Genomic DNA, 22,191 nt, shown 5'->3' with positions numbered 1-22,191 from the left:
TTTTCACACGCAATTATAAACATTGAGTTTAGACATGTGACCCCAAACTCAATGTTTACTGAATTTAAAGTGACAAGAAGACCTAAATTAACATCATTCTTAAAGGAGCTCAAGATAGGCAGAAATGAACAGACTAAAATCTCAGTATTTTACAATAATTGTTTTGCCAAAAATGTGATGGACCTGTTTTGTCACACATAATCCTATCCTACCCTGTTCAAGGAAGCAAAATAGTGACTAAACTGATGCAGGAATTACTGTTGGAAAATATTCGCTCAACTAAAGGATTAAAGGATAAAAATAAGTTCAGCAGTTGCAGAGAAACCCCCTCCAACTTTGGACTTTTGACTGGGTGTTCTCCTAAGTCACTTAATCCATTTTTAGTTGACTGAAAAGAGCCAGAGAGCAGGACAATTAACCAACGCTGGATTTTCTAACAAAAATGAAGTTACAGCTGAGGACACTAATTATGTTTGAGGCAGAGTCAGTTAAATTTATAAATTTAGGCCTCAGGGGATGACTAAGAAAGTTAACATTCAGGCTTTCATAGCCCCTAATGGGAAAATTAGCTTGCTCCAAGACATGCAACCTAATGTATAATTACAGAAAGTGGGGAGATTAAACACAAAAACACTAGTAGTTCAACAGGAACGTTATTGAAACTTACTGTGCTCTTGAAGCCATTTCACTTTGTGTTTTTACTGTTTAAAGCTCGAAAGATACAAATTAAATTTCTGGATGACAAAGTGAAAATGTACAAGCATCCTGCTTTTCTGACTGCGAGATGCCATGTTAAACCTTACTTAAGGTTCAGTGTGCAAGTAAAGGCTTGAGTCCAACATTTAAAACTAGAATTACCCAAAATAAATTTGAGCTTTATTTTTGCAGAGAAATGCTTTTATTTACGTATTTAAATCTTATTTTCGCTGCTAAAAGTTTCTTGCATTCCAGTCCTCATGCCTCATTCTGGGTCTTTGGTTCAACTCAGCATGATGCAAAAACTGACTCTAATGTACATTTGTGTCATTAACATGAATCAGATACCGGACACAAGAAAAAAATAAAAATAAAAAAAACAAGTTTTTTGCAGTTTTCAATGGTTTGCAGCAGTTTTACAGTATTTGTGAAATTTTGTTTCACAAATATGGTAAAAATTACCATATTTTTCAACATATTTGTTCTACATATTTCTCTCATGAAGCTGCATTCTTGAAACATAATTAAACTTATAAACAAGGATAAATTGCTTAATAATTTGTTTTATAAAAAAAAATATCTGCAGATTTTAATGCTGAAAGAAATATTACTCTTTCCAGGTTTTGAAACCAGTAACCAGTTTTTGCATATAAAACAAGTCTGTTGAGAAAATAGTATATTTTGGATTCTGTAAAGACATGGGCCAGGCAGACACCTCCCAGCACGTACAGTCAGCAGTTTTAAACATAATCAATTTTTTGCCCTTTTCAAAATTTACTTCCACTTTACCCTACAGAAGACCCTACAGAATTTAAACTCAATGTGAGATTTTGGTGAAATTCAACTGAATAAATGATATCCAAAATCCAGATGCCAATAGTGAGAAACAATCAACATTTAGGAAACTGTTCGCTGATTATATGGATCAAACATATAATTATTTGCAGCTCACTTTTTCTACAGAAATTAGACTTTTTTGTTTTATTACATTTTGTTTAGTTATCAAGGCAAGAGGGCGGACATTTTTGTCCTGAAAACTAACCTTAAAATCAGAGCTATTTTAATCTAAAGTACGAAAAAAAAATATTTCTTAACTTGATGTTTTAAGCCCATCTAGAGAAAAGTTTGGACCCAGCTTGTGTAGAGAGCACCAAACAGTTCATGTTCTCGGGCCTTAATCCAGGCAGATGAATCAGCCATGGTCTTGGGTCCTGCTCCTTAAAACACAAACTGTTATGGGGATAAATTAGAGATAAAGTGTCAATGAACTGGGAAAGCATGGGAGGCAATTTACCTGTCAGGAAGCAAAGAAAGGGCCATCAGTCTCTGATGTGCTCAGTTCTCCACTGAGTGATGAAGACTGAGACTATTTGCAAAACTCACACTTATGAAAACCACAAATCTTCTGCTAATGAGTCGTTAGTTGGCTGCTACTAAAGATCAAATGATGTGATGCTTATTAGTCAGAGCCCAACAGACTCAAACAGCAGCGCCCTGGCACAGTAATTACTTCAGCTGATGTACCCTTCAGCAAGGTTCTGCACATCAGTGTTCTCAGTTAACTTCGACAAGAGGTCACCTGGCTTTTTACTCTGTAAAGAAACTATTTGCTTCAGTGAACTTATTTCAGTCACAGAGAACTGAGGCAAGGCCTTTCTGGGTTTAAAGAGCTTTTATTTTACATCACAGTGATGTGACACTTTACTGACGTTTGGTAACCTCCCATTTAAAATGAAAAATCTAGAAAGCGAGACACCAAATTACTTATTTGCTAGAGAACATAGTGACAGTACGTCACAATAAATTAATCCAATGATAAATTATTTCTTTTTGCATGATTGTTTTCCTCATGTTTCTTTCTACCAAAAATTGGATGACAAAAGTCTTTGGTCTGGTGATTTGGTCTCAACTCGCCCTTTATTGAAGAACAGTTGAACATAATTTCATGTTTTTCATGGAAAATTAACCAATTAGTGGATTTATTTTTCTTCAGCATATTTAAAATATACTGCTCAAAAAAATAAAGGGAACACTCAAATAACACATCCTCGATCTGAATGAATGAAATAAATATGAAAATAATTTCCACCTGTTGTCTATTCCATTTGCACAACAGCAGGTGATATTGATTGTCAATCAGTGTTGCTTTCTAAGTGGACAGTTTGATTTCACAGTAGTTTGATTTACTTGGAGTTATATTGTGTTGTTTGAGTGTTCCCTGTTTTTTGAGCAGTGTATATATACTAAAGAAATGCTTCTTAAGAATCTGAAATACCAAGATGCAATGCTACATGACCTGCTATTGGCTGGAGCTTCCATTGTATTGCTAAGACAGTTTCCACTGTATTAATGCGTATAAATGTATCCTTGGTAGTTTGGACTATTAAAGTATACAGTTATGTAATAAAGGTCTTCATTACTTAGCTGGAAACACTTCAAATGTGTGTTGGATGTTAAAAGAAACAGGTCCAAACAGATTGAAGTATGTATTGATTGTCTGTTTTTATGCGGTGGCATCTCAGCTGGAACCGGTGGTGTCCTGTTGAAATAAACAAATGGATCATATAAGTATACAGTTTGAGATGCACTGAAATGTTTTAAGGCCTTGTGAAGATGTGGCTTACCTACGTCTCTTCCTCAATAGAGTGTTCAGGCTAAAAGATTCCCTGGGGCCTGAGCACCTTTTACAGGTTCCGGAAAAGCCCAATGCAGATGGAAGTGGGAGCAATAGAACTATGCACTTTAGAAGGGTAATGTTACATGTTTTGGAGTTGCTTAAAAATTACTACTATTCGATAACATATGTTATTCTGAAGATTTGATTATTTTTGTCAAAGTTTGTTTGTGCGTATGTATTTTGTTTTACCTTGTTTCTTGGTGGGTTTGTGAATTGGAGCAGCCAGGGACTATAAAAGGCTGCATGTTGGCCTCATTGTGAGGGGTTGCTGCTCAGACCCTTGGCCATGGTGAAGCAGGGTTGTGTGTGTGTTAAATGTTGATGAATAAACACTAAGTGGGTCTGCACCATTTCTCTGCCTTAAGACTCCTACTTAATCTAGCCACTAAAATCCATTCTAACAAGTTATGAGTGTTTTTAAAGGAAGTCTCAAGTATTTGTGAATTTTAGCTACTCTTTGGTGGTTTTGGTCCCTAAATGAATAACAGGGTCAAGTGTGATATGATTTTTGTGCTTTGTCATAACTGTCAATTGGAACATGGTTTTCAATCTTTTTCAAAAAACAATCCCATTAAAATACATCAAGGTTTACTACTAGCTCAGATATTGTAAGACTATATTTTCAACTGTAAGATTGTTTCACTGCTGTCAGCACAAGGTGAGACCAAAAATAAAGCTCTCTAGCTGGATTATTTAGTATTTCTGTGGATTTAATTTAAAGTTTCTGGAATGACAAGGTTTTCTCAGGACATCCGTCTGCATGAAAGCATCAGAAACGCTGCATCTGTGTGCAGCCTCTTCCAGTTCGGAGCTTTTGATGTGGGGCATATTAGGTCTGTTCAGTCTCACAGCTCCCACCAGGCTTGTTTCCTGCAGCGTCTTCCTCAAAACAAGAGCTAATTCCCCCTTCTTCATGTTTGGCATGCTTTAAAAGCTACAGTGACGCTGACGTGAACACATCGACGATGACAGAGTCTAAATGTAGGACTCACATCTGCATCTGATAGATTCCTTTCAGGGTTGCGATCTTGCTTGATGCAGATAAACAGCGACTGTCCTCTAACCGGCAGTAAGGATCAATATTAACATCGACTCGTCAGGCTGCTGTTATGTCCCGCAGAGTGACACTAGGGGTTGGTTTTGTGTCTCAATCTGAATGGGGTAGATGGGCACTGTCAAAACTAACTCTGCTGTCTCAATCAATGACAAAACACTGACGTGTCCAGGCTCTGGGAAACAGATATTCTAGATAAAATAGGTTTTATCTACTCCCAAAAACCACCATGCTGAGCCAGTGTCTCTTTCTCACTTCATCTTTGCTGTGCCGATTTAAAGAGTTTCATGTGAGGCTGTCTGGATGTTTTCTGCCTTCTATATGTATTTTTCCCTGTCCAGCTCTATTTGTCTGGTGGTGACAACTAGATCATACACCTTGGAGTTTTTCAGGTCTGGAAGAAAAACATAAACTAGTTTTTGTTTTTTGTTTTTTGTCTTTCTTTTTCCATTTTGACCAAATCTTTATGTAAGATGATAATAGGATGATATAATTCTAAAGATGGGTAAAAAACACTTAAACCCCTAAAAAAAATCACATGCAGTCTATGTAACACAAGGATTGTAGTGATTCATTCTATATTTTAAGTTGACTGGATTTCATACACTCTAAACCAGTGGTGCCTAAAGTCAGCATTTCTCCCTAGTTTAACGCACCTGGATCCAATGATGGCTCATTAGAAGAACATTGACCTGCTGAAAAGGTTGTTACTACCAGCAGGGAGAAAACAAAAGCATGCAGGATGTTGGCCCTCCAGGACCCACTTTGGACACCCCTGTTCTAAACTCTTAAAATCTTACAAAGTATTTGGTAGCTATGATCTAGCCGTGTATGATCTAGTTGTCACCACCAAAAAAAAAGCAGGTAGAAGGCAGCAAAGAATCTTTGAATCTTTCTGTTAGAGATCTGAAACAAATACTGGCATCTTGGGGTCACCCAGTTTAACCGGAAGCCGTTAGTTGCTGCCTACATTCTAACCAAATAGGCTTTTTTGCTTCTTCTGGTTTTGAATAATCTTCTACGGTGGAGAGCAACAGTAACTACAGAACTTAGTAAAAAATAACGCACTAGTCATAAACATTATTTCTGTAAACTAAGCTAGCGCTGTGGCAACATATTTTTGTGGTGCTAAATCACTAATTTCAGTTCACATTATATTTACTTTTGAAACTGTTCTCTGCTGTCCATGTTTTAGTAAATTAGTGCTTTCAAATGTATCTGGAATAGTTAACTTAGGGGAAGTTAAGAGCACTAGGTATTTCCCAAGTTTGCAAAAGCAGCAACGAAAATTAACTGCATTAGCAGATTAATGGAAGCGTGCTGACCATTGATTCCTTGCATTCTTAGCAAAATTGAATTCTGTATTTAGTCAGGTTGTTTTTCCAACTAGAAATTGCTTGATATGAAACATGCAAAAATAAAAGACTGAAATACTTCCTCATGGCACTAAAAATACTGAATGAGTTTTATCAGTTAGGTTTTTTCTACTACTTCAAATGTGAAAAATGGGTGAATCGAGTTTCTTCATTCTACCAGTTGTTCTAAAGCTTAATTTCTTCTACATTTTCCCAGAATTTCACCAACATATTTATTTTAATTAAACCGTTAATAGCATAAAGATGGAAAAAAAAAATTCCTTTTGTTCCTCCATGTTCTTCAAGAAACTGATTTAAACTGATAAATCTAAGCAGCTTCACATGGTACTACAAAAAAAGCAACAACAATGAAAACAGAATTTTTTTTCCACAGGTACACTATGTTTTTCCAAAGAATGGGCATGTCTGCTTTTAACGATTTGCACTATGGCCTCTTTGCCATGTCATTTTATTTTCCTTAGAAAAACAGCCATAGCATCTTTATTTGTCCCAGAGTGAGTAATTATTTTAGCTTCAAAGGGGCAGGCAGTAAGTCATGAACAGGTCAAAACAAGAATCGAAGGAATCATTTCGGGTCAGGAAAGACATCCAGTCCATTTAGAAAGAAGACATCATCTTAGGAGCTCCGGAGTCAACAGCAAAAAAAAAAAAAAGAAGGGGGAACCTGAAATGATGAACTAGGGAGATTTAGTTTTAAGGTGATTACTTTGTTTCTGTTGAAAAAAAAAGCAGAAAAAAAACAAAACAGGAGTGCAGAGATCTACATTTCCATGTCTTCACTTTGGAGTGGGCTTTGTTTTAAAGGCTTTTGAAAATTCTTCAGATCAGAGAAATTTTTATTTTTATTCCAGTGGCAACCCGTATTGATGAAACTCTAGAAGGAGCCCTTAAGCCACAGAAATGTATTTTGATTTCCCACAATTTTGAATGAAGTTAAAACTGTGTATTAATACATTCATGACTGTATCTGAGTATTTCCAAAATATAACCAAATTCATCCATCAATCCATTCATTTTCTTCTTCCATTGTACCTTGTGGGGTCGGTCAGGAGGGCTACCTGTGCATAGCTCCAGCAAGACATTTCGGGCAAGAGGTGGGGTCACCCTGGATAGGTCACTAGTGTGTCGCAGCAACTATAAACATCCATCCATCCATCCATCCATCCATCCATCCATCCATCCATTTTCTGATCACCCTTCTCCCTAAAGGGGATGGGAGGTGCTGGTGCCTCTCCAGCTGCATTCCGGGTGAGAGGCGGGTTACACCCTGGACAGGTCGGCAGTCGGTTGCAGGGCAACACAGAGACAAACAGGATAAACAACCATGCACACACACACTCACACCTAGGGAGAATTTGGGAAGGCCAATTAACCTGAGTCATGTTTTTGGACTCTGGGAGGAAGCCGGAGAACATGCAAACTCCGTGCAGAAAGACCCCGGGACGGGAATCGAACCCAGGACCTTCCTGCTGCAAGGCAACAGTGCTACCAACTGCGCCACTGTGCAGCCCGCAAATATAAATAGATAAAAATAAAATAAAAAATGTTCTTTTCCGGATGTTCTCAAAAGGAGTTGTATTTGAACATTTTTATGTTAGTCTCCATCTTTGCACCCATTTGCTTGGAAGACTAATATCTGTCTCCAGAGCAGGTCTGTTGTCCTGGTGGAAGATGAATCTTATGTCTGCCACTGCTAAAATCTGACGTCTCACCATTTTCATTTGCATTTTATGAATAAGAAAGGTTTGCTCAGTGTCTTCAGAAGTTGTCTTATTTTTATTCAGCGGTACTTGGTGCAGCACCACCATAGGCAAGAGGATTGAACAAGTTTAATCCTCTTTCAAAAAGTTTGATTCGTTTGACACATTGCAGTGTTGAAGGTAACCATGTCAGTTGAAAATGTAACAAATATTGCAATTTTTGTCTTCAATCGAACCGAGTCATCCAAAATGCCAGGTGTGAAAATACCACCAAACTTCTCCAGAACTTTGTCCCTGACCTATCAGCTGTGTCTTCATGGTCTTCATCATTCTGTTTGTTCACTGATGGTCACTGAGACCTACACACAATCAATTAGTTTCAATTAGTATTTTTAGGGATGTAACAGTAAACATTTTTCAAACTATGCATCATTGTACTGACATGAATTTCTTAGTGTTGTTACAGTTCATAAAATCTCAGGTCTCCAGGTTCGTTGAAATACTGGATAAGTATTCTGGGCTATATGGAGAAAAATCCTTGTGCAAGAGGAAATAGAGCTGAGGGCTTTAATCTTCCTTCTGAAAAGCGGAAAGCTGAAATTCTTGAAGACGTTGTTGGAGACGTCTGAATGAAGGCCGAAGTCAGAAAGGTTTGACACGAAGGAGGTAATTTTACTCCTCGCTCTCCATGTAGACTTGCACAGTGGTTTAAGGTTTGGAGTGAGTAAGAAATGTATTTTGAAAAAGTTTAACCACGCTCTATGAGACGGTGACCGGACTTTGCTTCTGTCTTTGATGGAACTTTGACACAAATAACCATTAAATGTGCCAATTAGTCAACTGTAATTACTTAATAATCAAGAGATAATTACAGCAACTTACTGTGAAAATTACTATCACTATATCTAGAGTGTGTTGGGAACTTTTATCCCTGGCTGTCCTTGAAGTTAAGACATTAAAGGTTTTCTCTTTTGTTCCGTTGAGTTTATGTATGACTTTTCCACAAGATCAGTGAAAAACTGTCATCTGAGTTCAAACATTCAGAATAAAATAGGGGAGAAAGCAGATGTAGATGTCTTGTAGACAGCATCTCCTCTAGAGAATATTTCAACCATTTGGGGCTTTTCAGGACTGAAAGAAGAGCATGAACTAGCTTTTGCCTTGTAGACCGCATATAAACCCAGCCAAGCCCAACCCGTCACCTAGCAATCCAAGCGGAGCTCCAGCAAGTTTGGTCAGCTGGTATTACTGCCACAGCTGCTATGTAATGGCCCGCTGGAAAAGTCAAGTATTTTGTTGTTGTGTTGACTTACCATCCAGAAACCATTTGCTGCATTCTTAATGGCTGTGCAGGAGGCTCTATAAATGCTTCTCAAAGATGTAAAGTTGTCCAGATGTGCATCTGTTTGAAGATATTTCCACTTGCTTGTTGGGTTTGTGGCCAACAGCAACTTATTTGGATTTAAAGTGACATTTAAACAGCTCATTCCGAAAGAAGCTCAAAACAGGCAGAACTGACCAGACTGAAATCTTATCATCTAAGAAAGATTTTGTGCAAAAAATGAAGATGTTTTGTATAAACAATAGAGCTGTCCTAAGCGGTCCCAGGAAGATCATCTTTGCTGCTACATTTATCTACAGGTTATGTTCATAATGCTGACTTATCAGTGTTTCTGTGTTTAATCTGTTTTTGGAGAAAATTCCCCCAAAATATTAAGACAAATTGAAGAGAAACCTAAAAGAAGTTCCTCAAGCATACACTTTTCTAAAGTCTAAAGGATGTTTACTGTCTCATCTTTCAGACGTATTTCAGTCTTTAAATATAAACAAAATCAACAGCCACGTCTACGTATTTGTTATTCCATCAAGTGAATGGCAGCTTATGTTCGGTCTCTTTGCTGCTCTCTCATCCACCGCCCCGAGCCTGCAGGCTTTTACTTTTACCCTTCAATCACCGTCGGTGTGACGTCCTTGATGGTGCACTGATGTTGGCCTCCGAGGGCCATGGCATCCATCCCAGATGAAGATGGAGTTAATAGAAAATCTATCAGCCTCTGTGACACTGACAACTGGTGACTGCAGGCGGAGACAGCAGAGGTGGCGCCTCTGAAAAGCCTTGCTGCTGTTGTCTGTCTTTTCATGAAAGCAAACATGCTGCTCTGACTTCTAACCTGGAACCACACAAAGTTTTTCTGTTTGAATTACTTGTATGGAAATCATCAGTGGAAGATGTGAGATGAATATGGATTGCTATTTTTCTAAACTGCCCGACGAATTAGATTGTTTATTTTTTTTAAGTAAAGTTTCAAGCAGACAGAAGGTCCAAAAGGAGTTTGATGGCTGAAATCTGTGATTCCCATTCCTGAGAGGAAAAGTCTCAGGAATGAGACCATCAAATAAACATTGGACACTACGGAATTGTTGATAGGCAATTGATTTGACCAGAAATGGTTATTGAGTTTGAAGAGTTAAAGAAGTGTTCATCTCAGAGACTGTATCTTTCAGATCTGGTGGAAGCTGAGAATTACACCATGGATGTGGAGGCAATAAATCAGCAGCAACCATGTGCTAACCGTGTGTTGATTAGAGAGAAAGGATTCACACTGCAGCTGGGCGACACAACTTAAAAACAAAATGTCAGATGTTTTCATACCATCATCAGATGTCTGATTTTAATACATTCTTATTCTCACTTTATTTTCGTCTAAAAGTGAGAAAAGAACCATTCAAAAAGTTGATGTTTCTTTACTTATTTTGTAGCTTTGCCTGTGGGTTAGTAAAGGGGTTTCCATCCACAAGATGGAAACATTTTTGGGGGCGATAAAAAGCCCCCAAACAGGAAGTGATTAAAAGCTGCACACATATTCTTCGACATTTTGAACGGTTTATGAATGGTACAGTTGTTTTCATCCAGACTGACTTTTCAAAATGACACCAGGAAGAGCAGCAAATGATTAAAGGTCCACAACATTTTTACTTCCAGACTTTGTCCACTCATGAACATATGCAGTCATTGCTCTCGCTACTCTTTGTTCCTATTTCTCTCTGTATTTATCTCTTTTACTCAGTCTTATCTCATCCTGACTCCATGAGGACCACCTTCCCCTCCGGCCCGCTCTCCTCCCTTTCATCTTTCTTTCTTCGGTTCTTTCTCTGCCAAACTCCCACCTCCGTCGGCTTTCTCATCCCGTTGATGGATGATGCGGCACCACATTGAGGGCCTCAATCAGACCAGGGAGGAGGAGGATGAAGAGCAATCTCAAAGCCAATTCGGCTGATAGCTATCGCAGGGTGTTCCTACATGACACTGCAGCTATCAGCCGCGGAGCGACAGAAAGAGAGCAAACCTCTGCAAGTTGCTGCTCCAGGTGGTTCTTTGCTCCAACACTATCGAAAAACTTTGTTGGTATCAAAGAGACAGGATGTAAAATGTATTAGTTTGGAGCAAAGCCATGTTGGCCCAAACCGGCTGATTGAAAGAGCGCTCGATGAGATCCATTGTTGCTTGCTGAACGCGGCGTCTTTTACCGTCTGAGTGCTTCTTGGCAAATGGTGCCCAGGTGGCCAGAGCCTTTGCTTATTTGCATCTGAAACACAAAAGCTGAGTATGTTGGCACTTGAGGGAATAAACAAGAGTCAGTAGTCCCACATTATTCACAATTCATTTGCTTTGTTATTGGGAGATTTTCATAAAATTGAGCTTCACAGATTACAAGCTTAAAGATAGCAGGCGTGGGGTGTCCATTTGTGGTCCTTGGACACATTTTGTTCTGGCTCACAACTGCAGTTCAAAATTCTAGATATTAAGTAATCGATTTTTCTATTGATCATTCTGATAACAAATTAATTGGAACTCATTCACAGCTTATTTTATACATTAGAACAATTTTCAAAATAAAAATAAACAAATAGCTCGATTAATTTGATTTTTTTTTATTGCACTTGAACATTTGCAGCAATTTGCAAAGGATGCATTTGATGTTAAAAAATATGTCTAACATCAACATGTGAAAATCTCAGGCTTTCTGTTTAACATCAAAAGTTTTTTGAATCAACCAACTTATAACTTGACAGCAAAAGTTGCTTAACGAGAGATTTCATAGAATTTAAACCAGATAAAGTGACGACTGTACAAGTTGAGGAGTTCATAGTGGAACATATTTATAAACAAAGACTTTTTTGCCATCTTAAATACTATCTTTGGCCTACCTACTGCTGTGGACATGTTGTTTCAAAAAAGGCCCTTTTTAGAGTTCTTATACCAAAAGTTAACAATTCATTCCTTTAAGTTGATGATTAATTCAATCATCAATTCATGGTGATTAATTGTTTCAGCCCTAAATCTAATGCTCCACACTGATTCAGATAACAACTCCTGCATCCAGAGTTTATCTTTGAGTTACTAAAACACTGTTTATCTGCATTGTTTGTCTCCAGGAGCTCTCTGTGAGTTATTTTAAGCAGCGGCAGCTTCATCGTATCATTAAAGCTGTAATAACAGCCTTCAGCAGCAGAGTGTGAGAACGTTCAGCCGTTTCTTTTCTCACTCCTGGGTGTAACAGTTCAAACACTTGATCCCACAAGACCTCGTCTTGCGTAGGAGTATTCAAACACAGCTTTCACCTTTTAAACATGCGGAGCTGTGATTAGTGTGCGACGTGCAAAAACGTCCGACTTCTTGTAATATTTCCCTAAGAGACGTCTATATTTGCTTTAGCCTCGGGTGGCGGCTTGATGCGTATCGAGCAGACACTCGATAAGAGGCTGGGAGCTCAGTGTTATTGACAGCAGCGTGTCCTGGCCCTCTGAAGGTGTCAGCTTTACAGAGCGGGGGAGAGAGGTGGAATGGATACCGATAAGAGGACAGATATGAGCGAAGACACAGGGTCTTTATATTTCTGCTCCTGGTTGTTCCGTCTGCTTGTGGTGCATCACACCACTGGGTCAAATAAATCTGCAGAACAACAGAAGGAAGCAAAGGCCCAGATGGTATTTTACAAGACGTTTTTCACTTGCTCCAAACAGAAACAGAGTTCAAACAAAGACCACACAGAAAAATACTGTAACTTTACTTTGGCTGTGTATGCACAGCAGATGGTTATGCTCACTTCTGATTTTTTGGTTAGATTCTTGGAGATGTTCACACCACTAATTAAATGCAACTGAAATCTTCTGTGTTAATAATTTACAAACCAGAATGACCAGCATGCACAGAAAAAGAACACAGATTTCACTTTGTTTATGGAAGGAATAATGGATGGACAGGCTTATGGATACATTTTAAGGTTCATTCAGCAAGATACATGTTAAGATTTTGTGTCTTTACTGTGTTCCTATGTAAACACAACAAAAACACAAAATCCTTCCAAATATGTTTGGTCTAGTTTCCAGTGTAAATGTCTTTGTATACTTGAAATAAGGCAAAACTAACTCACAAGTGACTTTTCAGCAAGAAATTGGACTTTGTTTTAAGTCAGTCATTCCTTAATATTGGTCAAAAACGTATTGTTCCACTGGCAAATTATTTTACTTATAGCATAGGAAAATGTCTCGATTCAAGTGAAATAATCTGCCAGTGGAATTAGTACTTCCATCCATTCATCCACTTTCTAACACCCTTGTCCTTAGTGGGGTCAGGAGGGGTGCTGGCCCCTACCTCCATCAAACTTTTCAGGCGACAGGTGGGGTCACCTTGGACAGGTCGCCAGTCTCCCGCAGGACAACACAGAGAAAGACAGCCATGCGCATGCACCCACACACACACACACACGCCAGGATAATTTGGAGAAACCAATTAACCTCACAATCATGTTTTTGGACTGTCGGAGGAAGCCGGAGTTCTTGGAGAGAACCCACCATGCACAGGGAGAATATGCAAACGTCATGCAGAAAGATCCTGGGGTGGGAATCGAACCTAGGACTATCTTGCTGCAAGGTTACAATACCACCAACTGCGCAGACAAGGAATTAGTACTTTTTAAACACTATTAAGAAACTGTTTATTAAAACAAGCTCCTGCATCTTTGCAAAAGGTAACTTGTTACTTTTGCAACAACATTTATTTCAAGTGTATGAAGATCTTTGGCACCTGGAATAGACCAAAACTGCTTGGTGAGATTCGTGTTTTTGCAATGTAATAAAATATCATCTTAAAATACCACTGGAGGGAGGCACCAGCACATGGAGGTGAGCCTCATCACCACCAAACATACATCATTTTAATTTATCAAAACTTTCCACAAAGTGAAATTGAGCCATCTTGGAGCTGAAATGGTGTAGACCTACGGCCACACACTTTGAAGCACGAGTAATGATGAAAAGCAATCTGTCCGCGTTGTAAAATTGTGAGCGTATGGATGCGGCTGAGAAAGTCCCAGTGTGGCCAGAGATGGAGGGGGGAACAGATTCAGAGCTGCAGAAACAGATGGATGGTCTTTATTGTCCCAGCATGGGAACTATGAAGGACCTATTCATGGCTTGCACATGTTCATGCTTCACAGAGGGAAAATTGCCCATAGCAGTCTCAGAAATGTTCATTTATGAAAGGGAAGAACACATGTGAGTTTCATTTAGGTGATGAAGACACAAGGCTTTTTTTAAGGAACTAATAGTATGTGGTAGGAGCTGGAGACCAGCATAGATACTCTGAGGTGACCGTATGGATGCGGAGTTTCCTCAGAGTATCCATGCTGGTCACAGTTACCTTCAATTATTCATGGCAGCTCAGCTTAATGGGCCGCCTGCAGTGATCAAACTAAAAAAGGTGCAAGATCAGGAGGGAAGCAGGAATACAGCAAATTCAGCATCTGAGCAGATTTTTGAGCTCTTCTTGTCATCTTCATGTTCTATCCTGACCAAAGCTCCTTTTTTTCTAATGGAATAATTCACTTTGTGAAATCTACAGTAAACAGCTTGCATCAGTAGCGGGTCAGTAGAAGTGTAATAATACAAAAATGAACATCTAACATATATTTCAAAGTCCTTAATGTGCTGACTTTGCCAAAAGTTCAGTACAAATGTTCAACATATTTGCACATGTTTTTTAAATACACAGATTTCCTCTCATTTTTTATGAAGGCAGAGAAATTGAATTATTGGACATGGACATGATTAATTATTATGCTGGGTTTTCATCAATTAACAAAACTATTAAACCATACTTTGTCACATCAACCTGACCAATTCTCTATATTTGAGAGTGATTAAATAGGAAAATAATGAGAGAAGGGTAAAACATGCGGCGACAGCCATCAGGCTTGACTTAAACCGTGATTGCCGCATCAAGGACCAAGCCCTCCATATGGGGTACTGCACCACTGCAGTGACCCAATATGGTGTATTTAACACAATTATTTACCAGTTTTGTTTATCCAGGTTTTATGGAAAAATAAATAAATAAATAAAAACCATTATTGTGAGGCTTTTGAGTCAGCTGATTCCAAGTTCAAGCTTATAACTTTACCTGTATGACCTCAGTTTTTTTTCTCCTCACTGAATCTATGTTGGAAGCTGGCATTGGTGGTCACCTCCAACTGAAAAGTTAGTCTTGCTAACCCTAAAGTGCTAATAATAAACACTAGCTCCGGCAATGCTAAAGTGCTACACCAAAATGGTGTTTAGAGTAATCGAAAGTGTTAACATTAAGATATTAGTTCCACCAACACAAAGCTACTATCCCAACATGATCTTTTTCAGGAGCGTTAGATTCAGTCTTGTTGATACCTACCATCTGTAAAAGGCATATAATGTATTACAACATAGTGTATTGCCCTCTACAGGGTCAAATGTGTTATTCCATACCTACCTTCAGAATGTAAAGGAAACAAACAGTCATTAGGAATGACAGCAGTGGATGAACACTTCTTTGCCTCTGCCTATTCCCTTCCCAAACTGCATCCACTCACTTGCACCTGCAAGAAAGTGTTTCCACATTTTTTCTCAGAAGTTAAGCTTGTCTTTCTCTTTCACTCACAGCTGGATTTTCTGTTATTTCTCCCTATTGTTTTCATTACTTCATTTGTCTTTCTGTTTCCTGAGCGCCATGCAAGTTTCCTTTTTTATTTATTTATTTTTTGGTAGAGAAGTGCAAGAAACTGTTCCTTGCCTGCAAGAAAGTGTTGCACTTGGGTCCTTCCATCACCACCCACTTAAACATGACAAAATATGATTTTAATATCACTTTTTTTGTTTGTTTTGGTTGGACACCCCACAATAGATGTTCAGGTCAGCACTGAACATCTATTGTGATTTGTCATGACACCTGTTCTTGGAATAGCTGCACCAAGGCTTAAAACTCTGAAAATGAGCAGATTTCTTTATTAGTATTTCCTATTTAACCATGAAGTTAAGCTACAGCCTGTTCTGCCAGAAAGTGTTGCTCCAGCTAGTCTTCTTTTGGGTGACATAACTTATCTGTATGTGCTTCTTGTTGGGTGTCATCATCAAACTTTTGGAAAATTAAGAAGCAGGAAGAGCAATGAGACGTCTCGTGATTCCCCACTGGGAATAATTCACTAATTCATTTGCTCTGCTGCGACCAAAGACCATAAATTTTAATATATTGTGTGTGGGGAGGATTATGTTTTTGGATAATCCTCAGTAAGAACCTGATGAGTCAAAGGACTGAATGAAAACAGGAAGATGGATCCTTTTGATTACACGTTTTGATATTTTTGTAACAATATAGTGGATCATGACATATCAAAATCTAAACTTTTATATGAAAAGGCTGCTCTTTGTGTATTCCCTCATCATTACTGCTGGGTCAGTAGTATTTACCTTGAACTTGAACTCCCTGCAGATAATGCTGAAACGTTCAATGCTCTAATTCAGTGGATAAACTTCCTCACTTCATTCCCCTCCTCTGGTGTTTATGCAGATGTATGAAATTATTTCAGCACCTGCTGAGGGCTTGAAAAATGTAATTTTCCAAAAACAGCATGCAGAACCTTTTGGTGTTTTTTTCGTTCATACAATACAAAAATTGTCCTTTAAAGGCTTCTATTTGGAGACGTGAACATAATCAAAAACACAAAGTTTGAAGGAATTTAAGCTGCTATTTTTTGCTGTGAAGCTCAGTGAGCGCTTGAAATCAATTCCACAGGCTTTGGTTATTTTTGGAATCATAAGTTTACCACCCAGGATGAACTGTGACAGAATTGGATGTAACTTGGTTGGAATGCAGATGAGAGATGGGTCTGAAGACACCTGACATCTGACAGTAAGATATGCAGGGGGCCGAGATGCAGGAGACGTCATCAACATTTCGTATGAGTGAGAGTGAGGGTTGGTATGAGGCAGAGACTCATTATCGGCTCCTGAGCCAAAATCTGACTGTCAACAATCTCATGCAAAATCTGGTGCAAAACGTCCCAATAATTCCTGTTTGCATGCCAGTTATAAAAATGGATGAGACATTGTTATTAGTAGTAGCTTTTTGACAACATTATTATTAATATTATAATTAGTAACAAAATACAAAGGTCATAATTATAAAATATTATTTTTGAAGATTATTAGTAGTACTAAATGTATTAAATTTGTTAAGATTATAATACTATAATTATCATTGATTTTTTTAAATAAAGTAATTATTATATTTAGTGTCATGTACAACAGTAAATGTATGAAATAGATGAGCATCAAGTAAAAAATGTTAAATGCTGAAATCCAGATATTACATCAATCAATCAACAACAAAGTAAATACAACTAAAGTTCAAAACATTCTGCTTTGAACCAGTGATTTATTTACATTGATTCTACCAATTTGAAATAGGCTCTTTAATGATTTTAACATTAAAGGTGTGATCGAGACCTTGCCCCCATAAATTGTTGTAAATAACATATTAATAAAGCAGTCAAAAAGAGTTTATGTTTATATATAGTTTTTGATAAAGGTTCGCCTGCCTGTATGGTTAAGAATTAGAGAATCACATTTTCATTTTTCCCATTTATTTTGATCTCGATCATTCTGGTTTCCCACTTCATTGTGTGAAATACACAATTGGAGGAAAATTGTTTTATCCACGCATGCTTTTTCAAAATTCAAAAATTAAAGATTTTTAAATAAATGTGTTTTTTTAAAAAGAAAAGGAATAACTGAAGTTTCTGGAGATGGGCGGCGGGTTCATCCAGAACAGGTTTTATGTTCAACTGCTGTAGAAGTTGTCCATTTATGTTAAATATAAAATGCTATTACCTAAGAGATGTTTTCAAAATTGAACTAAGCACAGCTGCTTCTTGTTCCCGACAGGACGGCATGGGCAACCTGAGAATAACAGAAAAGGGCCTGAAACTGGAGGGAGACTCTGAGTTCCTCCAACCTCTCTATGCCAAAGAAATCCGGTCCAGTCCAGTAAGTAACCTCTATGTTTTTAAGACACGAATGCCAGACAGAACTTACACCTTCCACTGTTACACTGACTTCTTTAAGAGGTCTACATTAATCCATGGTAACCTATAGAAAAGGATGAATTATAAGCCAAATATTCAGCATTTGGCAGAGTCCAAAGACCTGGACATTTTTGACCAAAGAATATTGTGTAACACTAGACCAAAGCATATTGAAAAGGTGATGAAAAGAAAAGAAAAACATTCTGCTTTGAACCAGTGGACTGTGATTTATTTACACTGATTCTACCAATTTGAAATAGGCTCTTTAATGATTTTAACATTAAAGGTGTGATCAAAACATTATATTCCTTTTTAATGAAAGGAAATAAAAAACAGAAAGGGGGGTTGGGGGTAGAATATTTGGGAAAAGAAAAAAATAACAAATTTAAATTGTGAAAAAAGAGAAAAAAATACAATAGAGAAAAAAGGAAAAATGTGAAAGGGGAAAAGCAAGGAAAGGGAGTAACAGAAAAAAATGGAAAAAAGAAAAGGGGGAAAAAATAAAAGCAGAGGGGATAAAAGGAAAAAAGTCAGAAGAAAAATTTGAAAAAGATAAAAAGGGGGAGAGAAAAAAGAGAGAAAATAGAAAAAGGAATAAAAGTAACAATGGATAAAAAAAATAGAGAAAACAGGGGAAAAAACAGTGGGGTTAAGATGGGCTCATGCCTGTAAAATGGCTGGATTTCTTCATAACTATGACTGGTCTATTTTTCAGTCAGGCCAGCCGTGTCACAGTCCAACCACGTTTCATCAGAGGTCATGACACAACATTTCCTGTTGAATATCACATGATATGAATCTCTGATCAATACGGCTCCATCCTCAGGTACACTGTCAGCCTCTACAGGTGTGTATGAAAATAAAATGCTTTGGCTTGCGGGTTTAGGGTCTTTGTTTTGTTTTCGGTTTTCCTTGCTGTTGTTCCCACAGCAGCTGCAGGAACATGCCAGGGAATTGGAAGAGATGGGGGCAGATAAAGAGAGAAGCACAATCTCCCTCCGTCTCTTCTGTAATAATCTCTGTGTGCAGGTAGCGGACGGAGGGCTTAATAATGCAGGAGAGGCGCGCTTTATCTCTGTTGTCTACGAGCTAACGTGAGCTAAGGGAGAGAATGACTGATGGAGGTGGGAGAGCAGAGGAGAGTAAAGAAACAATAGAGAAGAAGAAGAGATGGTGATAGAGACAGAAGCAGGGAGACAGATGGTGGAGGACTGAATTAGAACCAGACAGTCAGGAAGCAGGCGACTCTGGTTTGACAGAGCAACTAAATCATGCATCTTCGCAGCAAAATTGAAATTAAGTCCGGAGTTCTCCAGGAAGCGAATCCAGATAACATGGATAATCTCCCCTGTGCACAATTTGGCACCCTGTTGAAGCGGCTTAATTTGGCTCAGGCCAACATGTGAGCATATCTATAAACATGTGATAAATACAGAACATTCGCTGGCAGGTACATTAAAGATGCCTGCAGACTGTTTTAGTCCCCCTCATAAAATATACATATTTATTGCTGCCAGAAGAGTATTGGAAGTGGAGATGATGTCTGCTCCGATTAAACTAAGAGGAGAGATGAATATAAAATCAGGGCTAAGAATAGGAAAATGAAAAAGGTTGAAGAGAATCAAAACACCTGAGCTGAGAGGAGCTGAATGACCACATCCAACATGATGACCAAGGTAAAATGGTCAATTCAAGATTAAATCATGTTGAAAAAAATCAAAAGGAGAAACTTCGGCAAAACGTCCTGGTCTCTAGAGGCATGCAACACTGCATCTTTTGGTATCAATTCTATCCCAAATAAATGCATAATATTGCTGATTTCGATACTTATTATTTAAGTTTGCTGTAATGTCAAATTTTTGACTTTTAGGTGTTTTTGTGGGTTTTCCTTTAAATATTTTTTTAAAACCCCGGACATAATTTGGACAAAGTTTACACAACTTCTTTTCTAAAGCAATAACCAATCCTTTTTTCACTCCAATGGCAGATAACTGATAACAACCGATAACATACATAGAAACAAGAAAGGCTAGTGAGCAAAAATGTAAAGACATGACTCAATCAGTACTCTAAGCAATATCAAATACTCATGACTTTTTAGAATATATGCAATTCTGAAATGAAAACCTATTAAAAAGCCAACATTTGCCAAAATATATCAACAGAAGGACTATTATCTATTTTTTTTAAATTAACATATATTTACATAAAGTTAATTATTTATTGATGTGAAAACAAACCTGCTTAAAAAAACAAGGTTTCCAGAATTAATCAGAGATTCAACATCAGTGAAAAAATGCATTTCTCAAGATCAAAATAGAAACTGCTGACTCATCAGAAAAGTTGTGGCAGCTCAGTATGATAAAGCACAAAGTGGCTGATCAAGACAAAATATTTTGGATTTTGAGAGTTGAGAAACTATACTACAAAAATAAAACAAAATTTCAAAATGGAATCTGAACCTAAAGTATCGCACTGGTATCAATCCGATATTGATACGAACCTGGTTTTGCTATTACTGATATTTTGGATCAATTCCACCTCTAATGTTGTTTTCCCAATTTTAGTATCTACTTGGAGTTTTGTATTCTGTTTTGGAGTATTGTTGATAAACTTCATGACCAAGGGGGAAATTGAAGCCAGGTTGTATTTTTATCCCTCTTTGCAAAATTTCTCAAACTCAGTCAGACTGGATGTATATTGATCAAAATTCAAGAGTTTCCACAGTTTTTCAGTTAGATGTGTGTTCTGGACTTTAACTAACAGATGAGCATGATAAGTGTATGTTTAAAGTTGTCCTGAAAAAGTTTGTGCCTTCTTAAAACATTGAATTCTGTCACTTGTAGCTTTCCCTTCGTACTGCTGTACAAATTGCTGGTATTTTAGGCGTCTCCATGTGTAACATGTTTAGATTTCAGCTCTAAGTGCAATAGGCCAAACTTCGCTTTAGCAGTATTTTAATTTCATTTACTGTGGATCAGCTCCACTGTTCAGCATATTTATGGCTGGAGAGTAACATACAGCAGCTGAAAGAAATGTATTCACACAGTGAAACGATGCAGTATGATTTGAAGCAAATAGATGTTTCCTGTGTCTGGAGTAGATTTACTTCCAGAGATTTTTTGTCAACTCTATTTGGTTATTTTAATTCAACTATCTTGTCTATTTACGGACTTTCAGCATGGGAGCTGTCTTGCTGGGTGTAATAAGGTCCTCTGTATTATCAGCAACATCCACAAACAAAAGTACTGCACACTGAGCCTAAATACAGATGATTGTTCCTATCCTAGAGTAGATAAACTAGAAATATATTATATGGATGCGATTTAGTACGAAATAATAGGGCTGAAATGTTCCCAGTGTGTATTCCTCTTTTAGAAATGGAAGATATTGAAATAAAAGTCACAAATATAAGAACGCTTCTGCTCTCTTCCTGAACTGAGCAGAGCCACGAGTAATGAGAGCTAACAAATGAGCAATGAGCTGTCAGCACAATGAGCTTCACACTGTAAGGCAGAGAACTGAGAGAAATATAGTGAAAACTTTTTTATTCAGGACCACGCAGCAAATATGGAGAAAGTTCAAATTTAAAGTTATTTCTCACAGTCTGACTGGATTTTCTACAAATCTTCCTACCTCATTAGTTTTAAGCTAATTCTAAACCAACTCATAAAGTTGGAGTTCACCTCCACCTATAATGGACATAAAAATCTAATTATGTACATTAAATTATTAATCTGAACTGTTATTTTTCTATAATTATGGATCATACAACGGAAATGATTTCATAAAGACGATCCAAGTGTACAAGTTTCAGTTTATTGTGGATTTTCGGTTATTCACCTGATCAAAATATTTGTTAGAATTTTTTTTTTTCTTCTGGCATTATTCTGGACATATGAGTCACAGAAACATGCAATGTTCAATAGCATTTTTTTTTTAATGAGAGCTAAATTATTGCACTTTTTGGCTTTATTCTAAGTAAGACAACAAATATATAGTTTTCTGTTTGTGTTAGAAAAAAAATAGCTTCAAGAAAATATTCCTACTGTATTGGAGATGTTATCAAGTATTTTTCTTTTTCAAATATTAGTGTTCTGACAACCCTATCCCAGAGGTCAGTTTTCAATACAAGTTGAATCCATCAGAAATTTGCTTGTGATCAACCTTGCTGCATCAAAATAAGAGAGAACATGAAGAGAGGAAACGGAATCGCTGTACACCTACAAAATAAGATTATAAAATAAACATCTGACTACTTGAATAATTCTTAACAGTTGATAACGAACACTTA

At 37.6% G+C, this 22,191-nt stretch overlaps 1 protein-coding gene across 3 annotated transcripts in view; it reads left to right on the top strand.

Annotated features, from left to right (window-relative positions):
* The window catches only part of sgcd (sarcoglycan, delta (dystrophin-associated glycoprotein)), a 185,066-nt gene that overhangs the window by 102,392 nt on the left and 60,483 nt on the right, over positions 1-22,191 (top strand). For all 3 annotated transcript variants that reach the window (XM_055046609.1, XM_055046608.1, XM_055046607.1), the window contains one exon: positions 17,758-17,859. In XM_055046609.1, coding sequence (XP_054902584.1) covers positions 17,758-17,859 — 102 coding nt within the window. The remainder of the gene's footprint in view (positions 1-17,757; positions 17,860-22,191) is intronic.

The sequence above is a fragment of the Poeciliopsis prolifica genome, unplaced genomic scaffold (genome assembly GCF_027474105.1).
Source record: "Poeciliopsis prolifica strain line A6 unplaced genomic scaffold, Auburn_PproV2 SCAFFOLD024, whole genome shotgun sequence".
Lineage (NCBI taxonomy): Eukaryota > Metazoa > Chordata > Actinopteri > Cyprinodontiformes > Poeciliidae > Poeciliopsis > Poeciliopsis prolifica.
Note: the sequence above shows the minus strand (reverse complement) of the source record. Positions and strands in the feature narration are given on the sequence as shown.